This window comes from Carcharhinus amblyrhynchos, unplaced genomic scaffold (assembly GCF_965287045.1).
Source record: "Carcharhinus amblyrhynchos unplaced genomic scaffold, sCarAmb.v2.hapA scaffold_43, whole genome shotgun sequence".
Taxonomy (NCBI): domain Eukaryota; kingdom Metazoa; phylum Chordata; class Chondrichthyes; order Carcharhiniformes; family Carcharhinidae; genus Carcharhinus; species Carcharhinus amblyrhynchos.
In genome coordinates, this window is record NW_027649784.1 from 2473655 (window position 1) to 2491156 (window position 17502).

At 49.3% G+C, this 17502-nt stretch overlaps 1 protein-coding gene across 1 annotated transcript in view; it reads left to right on the forward strand.

Annotated features, from left to right (window-relative positions):
- Window positions 1-412: 412 nt before the first annotated feature.
- LOC145337118 (arf-GAP with coiled-coil, ANK repeat and PH domain-containing protein 2-like) overlaps window positions 413-17502 on the forward strand; it is a 51560-nt gene continuing 34470 nt past the window's right edge. Inside the window, exons 1-7 of the mRNA XM_080181884.1 lie at window positions 413-467; window positions 3801-3920; window positions 7666-7719; window positions 9710-9768; window positions 11779-11962; window positions 13712-13756; window positions 14960-15055. Coding sequence (XP_080038010.1) covers window positions 3822-3920; window positions 7666-7719; window positions 9710-9768; window positions 11779-11962; window positions 13712-13756; window positions 14960-15055 — 537 coding nt within the window. The 5' untranslated portion in view covers window positions 413-467; window positions 3801-3821. The remainder of the gene's footprint in view (window positions 468-3800; window positions 3921-7665; window positions 7720-9709; window positions 9769-11778; window positions 11963-13711; window positions 13757-14959; window positions 15056-17502) is intronic.

Genomic DNA, 17502 nt, shown 5'->3' on the forward strand with positions numbered 1-17502 from the left:
GCATTGACTAAATTCTCCCTCGGTGTACCCAAACAGGTGCCAGAGTGTGACGACTAGGGGATTCTCACAGTAACTTAATTCTAGTGTTAATGTAACTTACTTGTGACACTAATAAATTAACTTTCAACTTTAATCTGCCCTCCTATTTTTGCGAACAAAGTGGAGAATGTCACATTTATCCACATGATACAGACACAGGGACATTGTTGGCGATACTGCGGTGGTTTATTTGACTAAGAGCCACACAGACACAGTAGGATGAGTGGCCTCTCTCTATACTATCAGCCTTCTTGATCCTACTCACTTTCCTGCCTTGGTCTGCATTTCAGGATGATACTGTACACAAACTGGGTTTAGATTCAGAAGTAACTCTCTGTTCAATGCCTAACCGAACCATCTCTCTTTCCAGAGCTTCGATTGAAGGGGTAGAGACTGAGGTGACAGAACTTGAAGTCAAACTTGAGAAGGTGAGTGTCACTGCTCTGTTTCAATCATACCGCCCCTCGTTCTTCTGAGCTCCAAGGAGTTATAGACTCACTGCCATTCTGGATCATCCTCCTCTGCACTGCCTCCAATCATTATATATCTTTCCATCTATAAGGGAACTAAAACTCTACCCAGTGTCCCTCGCAGACTACGTTGGGAGTTGGGGGAGGTGGAAACTGGGTTAGAAACAAAACCCAGTCTCAGATAAGATCAACACGCTGGGGGCTGAGACAGGCTTGGAAACAAAGGACTTATGTGGTTCTATCTTTCCAGCGGGTAGGATGTACACTCAACCTCCAGCTGGAAGGGGAGGTCTGCTCTCAGTCAGGGTCCTACACATCCTTGGACACTAAGGGGCAATTTAGCATGACCAATCCACCCAACCTACACATTTTTAAACACTAAGAAGCAATTTAGCATGGCCAATCCACCCAACCTACACATCTTTGGACACTAAGGGGCAATTTAACATGGCCAATCCACCTAACCTGCACATCTTTGGACACTAAGGGGCAATTTAGCATGGCCAATCCACCTAACCTACACATCTTTGGACACTAAGGGACAATTTAGCATGGCCAATCCACCTAACCTACACATCTTTGGACACTAAGGGACAATTTAGCATGGCCAATCCACCTAACCTACACATCTTTGGACACTAAGGGACAATTTAGCATGGCCAATCCACCTAACCTACACATCTTTGGACTCTAAGGGACAATTTAGCATGGCCAATCCACCTAATCTGCACACGTTTGGACACTAAGGGGCAATTTAACATGGCCAATCCACCTAACCTACACATCTTTGGACACTCAGGGACAATTTAGCATGGCCAATCCATCTAACTTGCACATCTTTGGACACTAAGGGACAATTTAGCATGGCCAATCCACCTAACTTGCACATCTTTGGACACTAAGGGGCAATTTAGCATGGCCAATCCACCTAACCTGCACATCTTTGGACACTAAGGGGCAATTTAGCATGGCCAATCCACCTAACCTACACATCTTTGGACACTAAGGGACAATTTAGCATGGCCAATCCACCTAATCTGCACACGTTTGGACACTAAGGGGCAATTTAGCATGGCCAATCCACCTAACCTACACATCTTTGGACACTAAGAGGCAATTTAGCATGGCCAATCCACCTAACCTACACATCTTTGGACACTAAGGGACAATCTAGCACGGCCAATCCACCTAACTTGCACATCTTTGGACACTAAGGGGCAATTTAGCATGGCCAATCCATCTAACTTGCACATCTTTGGACACTCAGGGACAATTTAGCATGGCCAATCCATCTAACTTGCACATCTTTGGACACTGAGGGGCAAATTAACATGACCAATCCATCTAACCTGCACATCTTTGGAATTAAGGGGCAATTTAGCATGGCCAATCCACCAGGGGTGAAAAGCAAAGCCATATCTACCCCATCAAGCCCCCTGTGAGAATTTTGAATCACTCTGGAAGAGAAGTCCTGTTTCCCCAATCTGTCCCCATCAGACAATCCAACCATCCTAGGGATTAGTCTTGTGACACTCTCCCTCACTGACAAGTATAATAGAATCCTCACACTGCAGAAGGAGGCTATTCAGCCCATCGGGTCTGCACCGACCACAATCCCACCCAGCCCTATCCCGGTAACCCCATGCATTTACCCCAGCTAATCCCCCTGACATTAAAGGGTAATTTAGATTGGCCAATCAACCTAACCCACACATCTTTGGACTGTGGGAGGAAACCAGAGCACCCAGAGGAAACCCACGCAGACATGGGGAGAACATGCAGACTGCACACAGACAGTGACACCAAGCCTGAATCAAACCCAGGACCCTGGCGCTGTGAGGTAGCAGTGCTAACCACTGTGCCACCATGCCACCCTTAAATATGGGACCCAAACTGTACACAGTAATCCAGGCGATTTCTCCATATAAATAGGGCTTTCCTCCCCTCTCTCTCTTCCTCCTGTATTCCTAACACAAGCCTTTTCATTCCCAGCTGGACTATTGAATGGTCTCCCCGGCTGGTTTATCTGGTGTCCAATGCGTTTAGGTAGAATTTGCCGCCGGCGAACATGAGGAGGTATCAGAGGCAGATGACGGAAAGCATGGGCAAACATAGAAACTAGAAGCAGGAGGAGGCCATTCGGCCCTTCCAGCCTGCTCTGCCATTCATTACGATCATGGCTGATCATCAAATTCAATATCCTCACCCCCCCTGCCCCCCAATATCCCTCGATCCCTTTCGCCCCAAGAGCGATATCTAATTCCTTCTTGAAATCACACAACGTTTTGGCCTCAACTACTTTCTGTGGGAGTGAATTCCACACATTGCCCACCCTCTGGGTGAAGAAATTTCTCCTCACCTCAGTCCTAAAAGGTTTACCCCTTATCCTCAAACTCTGACCCCCTAGTTCTGTACTCCTCCCACCATCGGGAACATTCTTTCTGAATCTACCCTGTCTAACCCTGTTAGAATTTTATAAGTTTCTGTGAGAATCCCCCCCGTCACTCTTCCAAACTCCAGTGAAAGTAATCCTAGCCGAGTTAGTCTCTCCTCATATGACAGCCCTGCCATCCCAGGAATCAGCCTGGTGAACCTTCGCTGTACTCCCTCTATAGCAAGGACATCCTTCCTGAGATAAGGACACCAAAACTGCACACAACACTCCAGGTGTAGCCTCACCAACGCCCTGTACAATCGCAGTAAAACATCCCTATCCCTATACGCAAATCCTTTCAAAGGCCAACGTACCATTTACTGCCTGCTGTAACTGCGTGCTTACTTTCAGCCACTGATGTACAATGTTAAAGAGGGAGATTTTAAGCGACGCTTTAACTGGGAAAAAATACAGGAAGGTTTAGGGAGGGAATTTCTCAACTCAGCAGTCGGATGTAAGTGGTGGAGAGATTGAAATCAGGGAGGCTGGAGAGGTCGAGAAACTCCCCAGGATAAAGATCGCCTACTTTGAAATCAATCCTCCTGGATGGTGAATGGGATGAAGGTCTCCTTCCTGGAGGTCGGAGAGTGGGTGCCGATATGTGGCAATCTCTTTGAAAAGCTCCCTGATTTTCTGCACCCGGATTTGAAAATGGAATTGGTTTTAGTTCCCAGCTGGGCTGGAGGAGGGTGCTGGAATCGGCCAAACACTCTTCCCCATCACCTCTTCCTCCATCCGGACCTTCACACAGCTGGGAAATACCCGAATCCTTCCCAATGGGAAGTATCTAGATCCAGACTGCTCCTGGGAATCATTCCCATGTGATCTGATTGGTGTCTGACCCTCTTTTTGCACAGTTGGTGAAGTTGTGTAATGCCATGCTGGAGGCTGGGCGGACGTACAGTACCACAACCCGACAGTTTGTCAGCGGGATCCGGGAGTTATCCGTACACTGCAAGGGCGATGAGATGATGAGTGTAAGTACTTGTGTGTGTAACTATCAATCACAAAATCCTCCAGATATTCCCCATTCTGAAATGATGTGTGTGTGTGTGTGTGTGCGCGCGTGCATGTGTGTGTCGGCTAGCGTGTGTGTGTGTATGTGTGTGCGTGTGTTTGTGTGCATGTGTGCGCATGTGTGCATGTGTGTGCATGTGTGTGAGTTGTGTGCATGTGCATGTGTGTGTGTGTGTGTATGTGTGTGTGCATGTGTGCATGTGTTTCAGTGTGTTTGTGTGTGTATGTGTATGTGTGCATGTGTGTGTGTGCATGTGTGTGAGTTGTGTGCATGTGCATGTGTGTGAGTGTGTGTGTATGTGTGTGTGCATGTGTGCATGTGTTTCAGTGTGTTTGTATGTGTATGTGTGCATGTGTGTGAGTTGTGTGTGCACGTAAGTGTGTGTGTGCATGTGTGTGAGTTGCGTGTGTGTGCATGTAAGTATGTGTGTGCATGTGTGTAAGTGTGCGTGTGTGTATGTGCATGTGTATGTGTGTGTGTGTGTGTTTGTATATATGTGTGTGTGTGTGTGTGCATGTGAGTGAGTGTGTGTGTGTCTGTGTGTGCATGTATGTACATTAATGATGGTATATACTGCAGGGCAAGAGTTAAAGCTGGGGGAAAGGAAATTATGATGTGATTAGGTGAGATTTAGGATGTAGAGGATGTGGAAAGAAACTGCAGGGGATGGACACAATTGAAATGTGGAGCTTGTTCAAGGAACAGCAACTACGAGTCCTTGATACGTATGTACCCGTCAGGCAGGGAGGAAGTGGTCAAGCAAGGGAACCACGGTTTACTAAAGAAGTTGAATCTCTTGTGAAGAGGAAGGAGACTTATGTAAAGATAAGACGTGAAGGCTCAGTTAGGGTGCTTGAGAGTTACAAGTTAGCCAGGAAGGACCTAAAGAGAGAGCTAAGGAGAGCTAGAAGGGGACGTGAGAAGTCTTTGGCAAGTAGGATCAAGGAAAACCCTAAAGCTTTCTATAGGTATGTCAGGAATAAAAGAATGACTAGGATAAGATTAGGGCCAGTCAAGGACAGTAGTGGGAAGTTGTGCGTGGAGTCTGAAGAGGTAGGAGAGGCACTAAATAAATATTTTTCATCAGTACTCGACAATGTTGTCGAGAAGAAACCTGAGGTACAGGCTATTAGACTAGACGGGACTGAGGTTCATAAGGAGGAGGTGTTAGCAATTCTGGAAAGTGTGAAATAGATAAGGCCGGTTGGGATTTATCCTAGGATTCTCTGGGAGGCTAGGGAGGAGATTGCAGAGCCTTTGGCTTTGATCTTTAGGTCGTCATTGTCCACAAGAATAGTGCCAGAAGATTGGAGGATAGCAAATGTTGTTCCCTTGTTCAAGAAGGGGTGTAGAGACAACCCTGGGAATTATAGACCAGTGAGCCTTACTTCTGTTGTGGGTAAAGTTTTGGAAAGGATTATAAGAAATAGGATTTATAATCATCTGGAAAGGAATAATTTGATTAGGGATAGTCAGCACGGTTTTGTGAAGGGTAGGTCGTGCCTCACAAACCTTATTGAGTTCTTTAGAAGGTGACCAAAGAGGTGGATGAGGGTAAGGCAGTTGATGTGGTGTAAGTGGATTTCAGTAAAGTGTTTGATAAGGTTCCCCTCGGTAAGCTATTGCAGAAGATGAAAAGGCATGGGATTGAGGGTGATTTAATGGTTTGGATCAGAAATTGGCTAGCTGTAAAGAAGGTAGAAGGTGGTGGTTGATGGGAAATGTTCATCCTGGAGTTCAGTTACTAGTAGTGTACCACAAGGATCTATTTTGGGGCCACTGCTGTTTGTCATTTTTATAAATGACCTGGATGAGGGTGTAGAAGGATGGATTAGTAAATTTGCGGATGACACTAAAGTGGGTGGAGTTGTGGACAGTGTGGAAGGATGTTGTTGCTTACAGAGGGACACAGATAAGCTGCAGAGCTGGGCTGAGAGGTGGCAAATGGAGTTTAATGTGGGAAAGTGTGAAGTGATTCACTTTGGAAGGAGTAACAGGAATACAGAATACTGGGCTAATGGTAAGTTACTTGGTAATGTGGATGAGCAGAGCGATCTCAGTGTCCATGTGCATTGATCCCTGAAAGTTGGCACCCAGGTTGATAAGGTTGTTAAGAAGGCGTACAGTGTGTTAGTGTTTTATTGTTATACAGTGTTTTATTGGTAGAGGGATTGAATTTAGGAGACGTGAGGTCATGTTGCAGCTGTACAAAACTCTGGTGCGGCCGCACTTGGAGTATTGTGTACAGTTCTGGTCACCGCATTATAGGAAGGATGTGGAAGCATTGGAAAGGACGCAGGGGAGATTTACCAGGATGTTGCCTGGTATGGTGGGAAGGTCTTATGAGGAAAGGCTGAGGGACTTGAGGCTGTTTTCGTTAGAGAGAAGATTAAGAGGTGACTTAATTGAGGCATATAAGATGATCAGAGGATGAGATAGGGTGAGAGTCTTTTTCCTTGGATGGTGATGGCTAACACGAGGGGACATAGCTTTAAACTGAGGGGTGATAGGTTAGGACAGATGTCAGAGGTAGGTTCTTTACTCAGAGAGTAGTAAGGGCGTGCAATGCCCTGCCTGCAGCAGTAGTGGACTCACCAACATTAAGGGCATTTAAATAGTCATTGGATAAAGATATGGATGATATTGGAATAGTGTAGGTTAGATGGGCTTTGGATTGTTTTCACAGGTCAACACAACATTGAGGGTCGAAGGGCCTGTATGTGCTGTAATGTTCTATATGTGTGTGTGTGTGTGTGTGCATGTGTGTCTATGTGTATGTTTCTGTGCATGCCTGTGTGTGTGTGTGTGTGTGTGTGTGTGTGTGTGCGTGTATGCATATTTACCTGTGTTGGGTCTGTAGCTATGTTTTTGTGTGTTTATACATGTACCTATATGTGTGAATGTATACATGTGTACCTGTGTATGCTTGTGTCCATTCATATATATATGTGCACGTGTGCGAAGATGTGTGTATGTGTATTCATGTTTATATGTATGTGTGTAGGCATTTGTGTGTACATAGGTTTATATGTGTGTGCGTGTACTCACATTTAGCTATATCTGTGTGTAGGCATATGTGTGTGTAGACTTGTACATGTACTCATTTATATGTATGTGTGTCTAGGCATGTGCATGTACTCATGTTTATATATATGTGTGTGTAGGCATGTATGTGTACTCATGTTTGTATGTGTGTGTGCATGTACTCATGTTTATATATGTGTATGTGTGCACGTGTACTCATGTTTATGTATGTGTATGTGAGTGTGTGTACTTGCCACCCTATCATATCAGCTTCCCTGCCAATCAACCCAATCAAGCCCCACTCTGCAATATCCCAGGGGAAAAACACAAAATAACAGAAGCCTGCATTAATTCATCAATTATGTTGCTGCAGTAACAATGCATCCAGAGACAATGTCCCTGAGGCAGCAGCACTAACCACCGTGCCAAAGTGCCACCCATGTGGGGAATGGGGGTGAAGGGACACTAAACCCCAAAATCCATAGGCAAGGTGTCAATTCCTGCAGATACCCCCCTCCCCTTCCCCCACCCTGCACTTTCCATGGGTCCATGAGGAGTGCTGGGAGGCTGCAATTCTTCATGTTATTTATCAAATGGACGCTGTGTTAACACCAGCACCCCGCCTCAGGTTACCAGAGAGGAACTGGCCCTGTCTCTGAGTGTTTCTCTTGTTCACACAGGGCTGCCTGGAGAAGTTTTCAAACAGTCTGAATAGCATGATCGACCATCACACAGTGAGTAACTGCGCTGAATGTTTGCTGGATCAAATTCGCCTTGTTTCATTGGCTCAGCTGGCAAAAATTTACAGGCCATGTTTAACTTTAAATTATTTCTTAGTGTCGCAAGTAAGGCTTACATTAACACTGCAATGAAGTTGCTGTGAAAATCCCCCAGTCGCCACATTCTGGTGCCTGTTTGGGAGAGAGAATTTAGCACGGCCAATCCCCCTAACCAGCAGGTCTTTCGGGAGTATTCTGGTGACCTGGTCCCTCAGTGACAAGAATCCCAACAGTGCAGAAGGAGGCCATTCGACCCCTCAAGTCTGCACCGACCACCCAGGCCCTATCCCCGTGATCCCATATTTACCCAGCGAATCCCCCTGAAACTAAGGGGCAATTTAGCATGGTCAATTCCCTCTAACCTGCATGCCTTTCAGACTGTGAGAGGAAACTGGAGCAGACACGGGGAAAATGTGCAAAGTCCACACAGATGGTGACCCAAGGCGGGAACTGAACCAGGGTCCCTACCACTGTGAGGCAGCAATGCTAACCACTGTGCCACCATGCCACCCCAAGGGAGCTGAAATGTGATCAAGGATGTTAGGGCAGATGTAGGGCATTATATATTTAAAGGGGTTGCAGGTTGCTTTAAGAGCTGATCACATGAGTTGATGGTGATATCAATAAGGTATTGGGAGAGGCTGCTGTTTCACTTTCAGTTTTGTGTTCTGTGCAGAGAGAGCAGCTCTTCAATAAAACTTTGTGTGTCTTACTTTGAATCCAAGTGTGCGTGAGCCCACACATATTTCGAAAATTACACAGGGGATTTGGGGAGTGGGGGGGGGGGTAACATCAGGAGCACAAAGGCACAGAGGCTGCAGAAGGTGCCAGCAACTGATCACCAAGTGAGGGAACGTTGGGGTGGAGACAGAGAGCAAGACAGAGAGGAAAAGGGGGACAGAGACAAAGGGGAGTGAGAGGGGGACAGAGAGAGACAGACAGAGAAGGAAAAGTGAGCTTAAAAGACACGTAAGCCTTCATGGCAAGAGGATTTGGGTATAGGAATAGGGATGTTTAGCTGCTATTGTACAGGGCATTGGTGAGGCTACACCTGGAGTATTGTGTGCAGTTTTGGTGTCCTTATCTGAGGAAGGATGTCCTTGCTATAGACGGAGTACAGCAAAGGTTTACCAGGCTGATTCCTGGGATAGCAGGTCTGTCATATGAGGGGAGACTAAGCGGGTTAAGATTATATTCACTGGAGTTAAGGAGAGTGAGAGGGGATCTGATAGAAACTTATAAAATTCTAACAGGGTTAGACAGGGTCGATTGAGAAAGAATGTTCCCAATGGTGAGGGGGACTCCAGAACGAGGGGTCAGAGTTTGAGGATAAGGGGTAAACCTTTTAGGACTGAGGTGAGGAGAAATTTCTTCACCCAGAGGGTGGTGAATGTGTGGAATTCACTCCCACAGAAAGTAGTTCAGGCCAAAACGTTGTGTGATTTCAAGAAGGAATTAGATATTGCTCTTGGGGCGAAAGGGATCGAGGGATAAGAGGGGAAGGGGGGATCATGGTATTGAATTTATGATCAGCCAGGGTCAAAATGAATGGTGGAACAGGCTGGGAGGGCCGAATGGCCTCCTCGTGCTTCTGGTTTACGCTAGTTAGTAGTTGAAGTGGATGTGTGGTGCCTGGCCTCTGGAAGAGGTTGACGTGACCCGGGAGTCCAGTCGGGTACCGGGGGAGGGGCGCGGAGGGCACGGGGGTGGTGAGGTGGGGCAGAGGGGGTTACTCTAGTGTGAGCCAGGGGCTGGTAGGACTGGCAGTCACTCTGTAATTAGTCTGCCTGCTGTCTGTACCAGAGCTGCTGGAACCAAATCATTGCAGTGTGGTGAGATTTATAAATGGTATCATTCTAGCTGAGGTGTCGGGGAAGCAGGCAGGTCCCTCCTCCTCCTCCGAGTCTCACTCAGCGTTCATTTCCATGTTTCTTATCTCTTTCAGACGCTAATTGAGGTGACACAGAGATCAGTCAAACAACATCTGTCCAACTTCATCAAGGAGTGAGTAAACACCAGGACAGGTCCCGGCCTCAGGCCTTACTGCTGGGTCCCAGCCTCGGTCCTTACTGCCGGGTCCCAGTCTCGGTCCTTACTGCCGGGTCCCAGCCTCGGGCCTTACTGCTGGGTCCCAGCCTCGGGCCTTGCTACCGGGTCCCAGTCTCGGTCCTTACTGCCGGGTCCCAGCCTCGGGCCTTGCTACCGGGTCCTGGTCTTGGGCCTTGCTGCCGGGTCCCAGCCTCGGGTCTTGCTGCCGGGTCTTGGTCTTGGGCCTTGCTGCCGGGTCCCAGCCTTGGGCCTTGCTGCCGGGTCCCAGCCTTGGGTCTTGCTGCCGGGTCCTGGTCTTGGGCCTTGCTGCCGGGTCCCGGCCTCGGGCCTTGCTGCCGGGTCCTGGTCTTGGGCCTTGCTGCCGGGTCCCAGCCTCGGGTCTTGCTGCCGGGTCCTGGTCTTGGGCCTTGCTGCCGGGTCCCAGCCTTGGGCCTTGCTGCCGGTCCAAGACTTAGGCCTTGCTACCGGATCCCAGCCTCGGGCCTTGCTGCCGGGTCCCGGCCTCGGGCGTTGCTACCGGATCCCAGCCTCGGGCCTTGCTGCCGGTCCAAGACTTAGGCCTTGCTACCGGATCCCAGCCTCTGGCCTTGCTGCCGGGTCCCGGCCTCAGGCCTTGCTGCCGGGTCCCGGCCTCGGGCCTTGCTGCCGGTCCCAGACTTAGGCCTTGCTACCGGATCCCAGCCTCTGGCCTTGCTGCCGGGTCCCGGCCTCTGGCCTTGCTGCCGGGTCCCGGCCTCTGGCCTTGCTGCCGGGTCCCGGCCTCGGGCCTTGCTGCCGGGCCTTGGCCTCGGGCCTTGATGCCGGGTCCCGGCCTCGGGCCTTGTTGCCGGGCCTTGGCCTCGGGCCTTGCTGCCAGGTCCCGGCCTCGGGCCTTACTGCCGGGCCTTGGCCTCGGGCCTTGCTGCCGGGTCCCGGCCTCGGGCCTTGCTGCCAGGCGTTGGCCTTGGGCCTTGCTGCCGGGTCCCAGCCTCAGGTCTTGCTGCTGGTCCCAGCCTCAGGCCTTGCTGCCGGGCCTTGGCCTCGGGCCTTGCTGCCGGGTGCCGGCCTCGGGTTTTGCTGTGGGTCTATATTCCTGCTCATTTCCTGTGCAGTGGGATAGGGAATTGGGGGTGTTATGGGCAGGGTTGGGGGGGGAAAAGGGTGAGCTGGGTTGGGGTGGGAGGTAGGGTATGGACAGGGTGGAGGAGCAGGAGGTCTAAATAATTGGGTGCATGTGTATATAATTGGACGGGGGCTGCCTATATGATTGGATGCGGATGTATAAGATGGGGGGTGGGGGCACTGGGGTCTAAATAATTGAAGGGGGGGTGTCCAAAGACGCATAGGCTAGGTGGATTGGCCATGCTAAATTGTCCCTTAGTGTCCAAAGATGTGTAGGTTAGGGTGGATTGGCCATGCTAAATTGCCCCTTAGTGTCCAAAGATGTGTAGGTTAGGGGGGATTGGCCATGCAAAATTGTCCCTTAGTGTCCAAAGATGTGTAGGTTAGGGTGGATTGGCCATGCTAAATTGTCCCTTAGTGTCCAAAGATGTGTAGGTTAGGGTGGATTGGCCATGCTAAATTGCCCCTTAGTGTCCAAAGATGTGTAGGTTAGGGTGGATTGGCCATGCTAAATTGTCCCTTAGTGTCCAAAGATGTGTAGGTTAGGGGGATTGGCCATGCTAAATTGCCCCTCACTGTCAGGGGCATTAGGAGGGTGATTATGGGAATATGATCTGGGTGGGATTGTGTGTTGGTACAGACTTGATGGGCTGAATGGTCTCCTTCAGCACTGTTGGGATTCTTGGATTCTATGGAAATTTTTGCTTTGAGCATAAAAGGTCAAATGTTACAAGACAGTGCGGTTCAGCAATAACCTGCATTTATATAGCACCCAGTGGAGGGTCCAGTCAGCTCTGCCAGGTTAGGAAGTTGACTTTTTCCTTGTTATTTTGTTTTGGACCTTTCTCTCTCTCTCCCTCTCAGGGACGTGAGGAAGTTCAAGGAGACAAAGAAACAATTTGACCGGGGCAGCGAGGATCTGGAGAATGCACTGAACAGGAATGCTCAGGCCCCACCCAAGAAGCAGCATGAGGTGGACGAGGCAACTACCGGGCTACAGGCAGCGCGCAGATCATTCCGTCACATCTCACTGGACTACGTACTCCAGGTGGGGCTCCGCTTTCAACCTACCCTTCTATAGGCTGAGGCAGTTCGGCCCGTCCAGCCTGTCCTGTCATTCAGCAGGTTCATTCCTGTTGACTCCATTTAATCACCCTCATTCCAGGGAGTGATGGTGGTACTGTTGATGGGCTAGTATCCTATAGAGCCCGGGTAATGGTCAGGGAACCCGAGTTCAAATCCCAGATGACAAAATTGCAATTCAGTCAAAACTTGGAATTCATATACCTACAGAGCTGAAAGTGAAGAGTAAAGCTCCCTCTACACTGTTCCACATCAACACTCCCAGGACAGGTACAGCACAGGGTTAGATACAGAGTAAAGCTCCCTCTACACTGTCCCCCCATCAAACACTCCCAGGACAGGTACAGCACGGGGTTAGATATAGAGTAAAGCTCCCTCTACACTGTCCCCCATCAAACACTCCCAAGACAGGTACAGCACGGGGTTAGATACAGAGTAAAGCTCCCTCTACACTGTCCCCATCAAACACTCCCAGGACAGGTACAGCACGGGGTTAGATACAGAGTAAAGCTCCCTCTACACTGTCCCCATCAAACACTCCCAGGACAGGTACAGCACAGGGTTAGATACAGAGTAAAGCACCCTCTACACTGTCCCCACATCAAACACTCCCAGGACAGGTACAGCACGGGGTTAGATACAGAGTAAAGCTCCCTCTAAACTGTCCCCATCAAACACTCCCAGGACAGGCACAGCACGGGGTTAGATACAGAGTAAAGCTCCCTCTACACTGTCCCCATCAAACACTCCCAGGACAGATACAGCACGGGGTTAGATACAGAGTAAAGCTCCCTCTACACTGTCCCCATCAAACACTCCCAGGACAGGTACAGCACGGGGTTAGATACAGAGTAAAGTGTTTGATGCACAGAGAGCTTTACCTTGCATGTAACCCGGTGCTGTATCTGTCCTGGGAGTATTTGATGAGGGACAGTGTAGAGGGAGATTTACTCTGCATCGAACCCTGTGCTTTACCTGTCCTGGGAGTGTTTAATGGGGGGACAGTGTAGAGGGAGCTTTACTCGTATCTAACCCCATGCTGTACCTGTCCTGGGAGTGTTTGATGGAGGACAGTGTAGAGGGAGCTTTACTCTGTATCTAACCCCATGCTGTACCTGTCCTGGGAGTTTTTGATGGGGGAACAGTGTAGAGGGAGCTTTACTCTGTATCTAACCCTGTGCTGTACCTGTCCTGGGAGTGTTTGATGGGGGGGACAGTGTAGAGGGAGCTTTACTCTCTATCTAATCCCGTGCTGTACCTGTCCTGGGAGTGTTTGATGGGGGGGACAGTGTAGAGGGAGCTTTACTCTGTATCTAACCCCGTGCTGTACCTGTCCTGGGAGTGTTTGATGGGGGACAGTGTAGAGGGAGCTTTACTCTGTATCTAACCCCGTGCTGTACCTGTCCTGGGAGTGTTTGATGGGGACAGTGTAGAGGGAGCTTTACTCTGTATCTAAACCCGTGCTGTACCTGTCCTGGGAGTGTTTGATGGGGACAGTGTAGAGGGAGCTTTACTCTCTATCTAACCCCGTGCTGTACCTGTCCTGGGAGTGTTTGATGGGGACAGTGTAGAGGGAGCTTTACTCTGTATCTAACCCCGTGCTGTACCTGTCCTGGGAGTGTTTGATGGGGACAGTGTAGAGGGAGATCTGTGTCTGAGTTGAGTTTAACATCATTTCCCTTTGTAAATACACTCCTGTCCATTTGTATTCCAGATAAATGTTATTCAAGCAAAGAAGAAGAATGAGATGTTACAATTTGTGAGTATCCTTCTGATTCCCCACCTCCCGTTTTGGCCAGTATTTGATGGGTTGAGGTCTGGGAACTGGGTGGGTGGTTTGTTTGATTGGTCTTATTGTGTCTCAGTTTTGTAACCGCTCAGTGGCTTACTGTTCCCCATGTCCCCCCATTACCACCAGCTAGCAATCAAACTGTACCCACCAGCTTGGAGTGAGCACACCCATGAACTCACAGCTCAGCTAACTCTCTCCACATCCACACTGCACCCTCCAATAAGGAATCAGTGAATGTCCGTGGGAAATGCAGCTACTTCCTCCCGCTCCAGATTCTAACCAATGGTGGTACAGTGGTTCAACACAGCTCCATGGACCCGGGTTCAATTCCCGGCCTTGGGTCACTCTGTGTGGAGGTTGCACATTCTCCCCATGTCTGCATGGGTTTCCTCCGGGTGCTCATGTTTCCTCCATCGGTCTAAAGATGGCTCGGTGGATTGGCCATGCTAATTGTCCCTCGTGTCAGGGGGACTAGCTAGGGTGGGTGCATGGGGTTGTGGGGTTGGGACCTGAGTGGGATTGTGGTCGGTGCAGATCTGATGGGCCAAATGGCCTCCTTCTGCACTGTAGGTTTCTATGATTCTATGATCCCATGTGAGGGTTAGGTGGATTGGCCATGGTAAATTGCCCCTTAGTGTCCAAAGATGTGCAGGTTAGGTGGATTGGCCGTGCTAAATTGCCCCTTAGTGTCCAAAGATGTGCGGGTTAGGTGAATTGGCCATGGTAAATTGCCCCTTAGTGTCCAAAGACGTGCAGGTTAGGTGGATTGGCCATGCTAAATTGCCCCTTAGTGTCCAAAGACGTGCAGGTTAGGTGGATTGGTCGGATCAATGTGTTGGGTTATGGGCAAAGGGCCAGTATAAGATATTCTATCAGAGAGTTCATGCAAAACTGATGGGCAGAATGGCCTCTTGTGATCTGTATGGATTCTATGATTCTGTTAGAGTTCCCCAGTTGAGATCAGAACTGTCTGGGATTGAACACTGAGGTGGGCCTTTGTCTCAGTACCACACGGGGTGGGTCGTGTGACTCAGTGCCACATTGAGTGGCCAGCACCAACACCCATTGGTAAATGTATCTGATAATTCTGTCTGTATCCCTCCTGAGTGTATGTTCACACTGCCTCAGATTACCCTATACCCACCCTAACATTGATGTGATCGGTTACAGATGGTGTCTTTCATGGACGCACAGTCCAGCTTCTTCACCCAGGGGTTCGATACCCTCCGGAATCTCGACGCCTACAAGAAGCAGCTGGCAGAGCAGGTAGGGTGTGGAGTGAACCCTTGATCGTGCGGTGATGTGTCCCAGTGCTTTACTAACAGAGATACAGCAACAGAATTCTTACACCACTCCCTCACATTCTCTCCCGCCCACCCAGTCACTCACCAACACTTCACCATCTCTATTTGTCCTTCTGTGTGCGTGTGTCTCTCTCTGTCTCACTGTCCTTACCCTCAGCGTGTGTCTCACTGTCCTTACCCTCAGTCTCTGTCTCACTGTCCTTACCTTCAGTCTCTGTCCCACTGTCCTTACCCTCAGTGTGTGTCTCACTGTCCTTACTCTCAGTGTGTGTCTCTGTCTCACTGTCCTTACCCTCAGTCTCTGTCTCACTGTCCTTACTCTCAGTGTGTGTCTCTGTCTCACTGTCCTTACCCTCAGTCTCTGTCTCACTGTCCTTACTCTCAGTGTGTGTCTCTGTCTCACTGTCCTTACCCTCAGTCTCTGTCTCACTGTCCTTACCCTCAGTCTCTGTCCCACTGTCCTTACCCTCAGTGTGTGTCTCTGTCTCACGGTCCTTACCCTCAGTCTCTGTCTCACTGTCCTTACCCTCAGTGTGTGTCTCTGTCTCACTGTCCTTACCCTCAATCTCTGTCCCACTGTCCTTACCCTCAGTCTCTGTCTCACTGTCCTTACCCTCAGTGTGTGTCTCTGTCTCACTGTCCTTACCCTCAGTGTGTGTCTCTGTCTCACTGTCCTTACCCTCAGTCTCTGTCTCACTGTCCTTACCCTCAGTGTGTGTCTCTGTCTCACTGTCCTTACCCTCAGTGTGTGTCTCACTGTCCTTACCCACAGTCTCTGTCTCACGGTCCTTAACCTCAGTGTGTGTCTCACTGTCCTTACCCTCAGTGTGTGTCTGTCTCACTGTCCTTACCCTCAGTCTCTGTCCCACTGTCCTTACCCTCAGTCTCTGTCTCACTGTCCTTACCCTCAGTGTGTGTCTGTCTCACTGTCCTTACTCTCAGTGTGTGTCTCTGTCTCACTGTCCTTACTCTCAGTGTGTGTCCCACTGTCCTTACCCTCAGTCTCTGTCTCACTGTCCTTACCCTCAGTGTGTGTCTCTGTCTCACTGTCCTTACCCTCAGTGTGTGTCTCTGTCTCACTGTCCTTACCCTCAGTCTCTGTCCCACTGTCCTTACCCTCAGTCTCTGTCTCACTGTCCTTACCCTCAGTGTGTGTCTCTGTCCCACTGTCCTTACCCTCAGTCTCTGTCTCACTGTCCTTACCCTCAGTGTGTGACCCTCTCCATCACTGCGTATATTTTATATCTGTGCCTCTCTCTATCTGTGGCCTCTGTGTCATTAGGGGGAATGGAAATAACCGGATAAATTTTTCCAAGTGTTGATTCCGAATGGACTCTTTCTGTGCTGGGTGTAATTGGTTGGCTTGTGGAGATGGCCCATCCAGCCTGAATTCTCTTAAAATCAAGATAGGTAAAACTCCATCAGTTGTTGGAGATTCCTAATTCCCTTCCTTTGTAGCGTATCTCAGTTTAAGACACGTGTCCTGTTTTGGGGGCCCGGGTTCACTTCCCAGCTTGAGTCACTCTCTGTGCGGAGTGTGCACATTCTCCCCGTGTCTGCGTGGGTTTCCTCCAGGGGCTGCGGTTTCCTCCCACACTCCAAAGATGTGGAGGTTTGGTGGATTGGCCATGCTAAATTGACCCTAATGTCAGGAAGACTAGCTAGGGTAAGTGCATGGGGTTATGGGGATAGAGCCTGGGTGGAATTGTGGTCAGTGCCAACTGAATGGGCCAAATGGCCTCCTTCACACTGAGGGATTCTATGATTTTTATGACTGGAGTATAGGGACACAGACGTTAGACTACAGGTAGACAAAACCCTAGTTAGACCCCACTTGTGAGCAAGTGTGCAGGTTAGGTGGATTGGCCATGCTAAATTGTCCCTTAGTGTCCAAAGATGTGTAGGTTAGGTGGATTGGCCATGCTAAATTGTCCCTTAGTGTCCAAAGATGTACGGGTTGGGGGATTGGCCATGCTAAATTGCCCTTTAGTGTCCAAAGATGTGTAGGTTAGGTGGATTGGCCATGCTAAATTGCCCCTTAGTGTCCAAAGATGTGTAGGTTAGGTGGATTGGCCATGCTAAATTGCCCCTTAGTGTCCAAAGATGTGTAGGTTAGGGGGATTGGCCATGCTAAATTGCCCCTTAGTGTCCAAAGATGTGTAGGTTAGGTGGATTGGCCATGCTAAATTGCCCCTTAGTGTCCAAAGATGTGCAGGTTATGGGGATTAGCGGGGTGAGTATGTGGGATTATATGGATAGGGCCTGAGTAAATTGTTCAGTTGGAGAGTTGGTGCAGGATCTCTGGGCCGAATGGCCTCCTTCCACACTGTACAGATTCTATGAATATCTTGTAAGCAGGTACATATAGAAATTGGATCCTTGGGAAAGGAATCTCTATGAGGCAGCCCG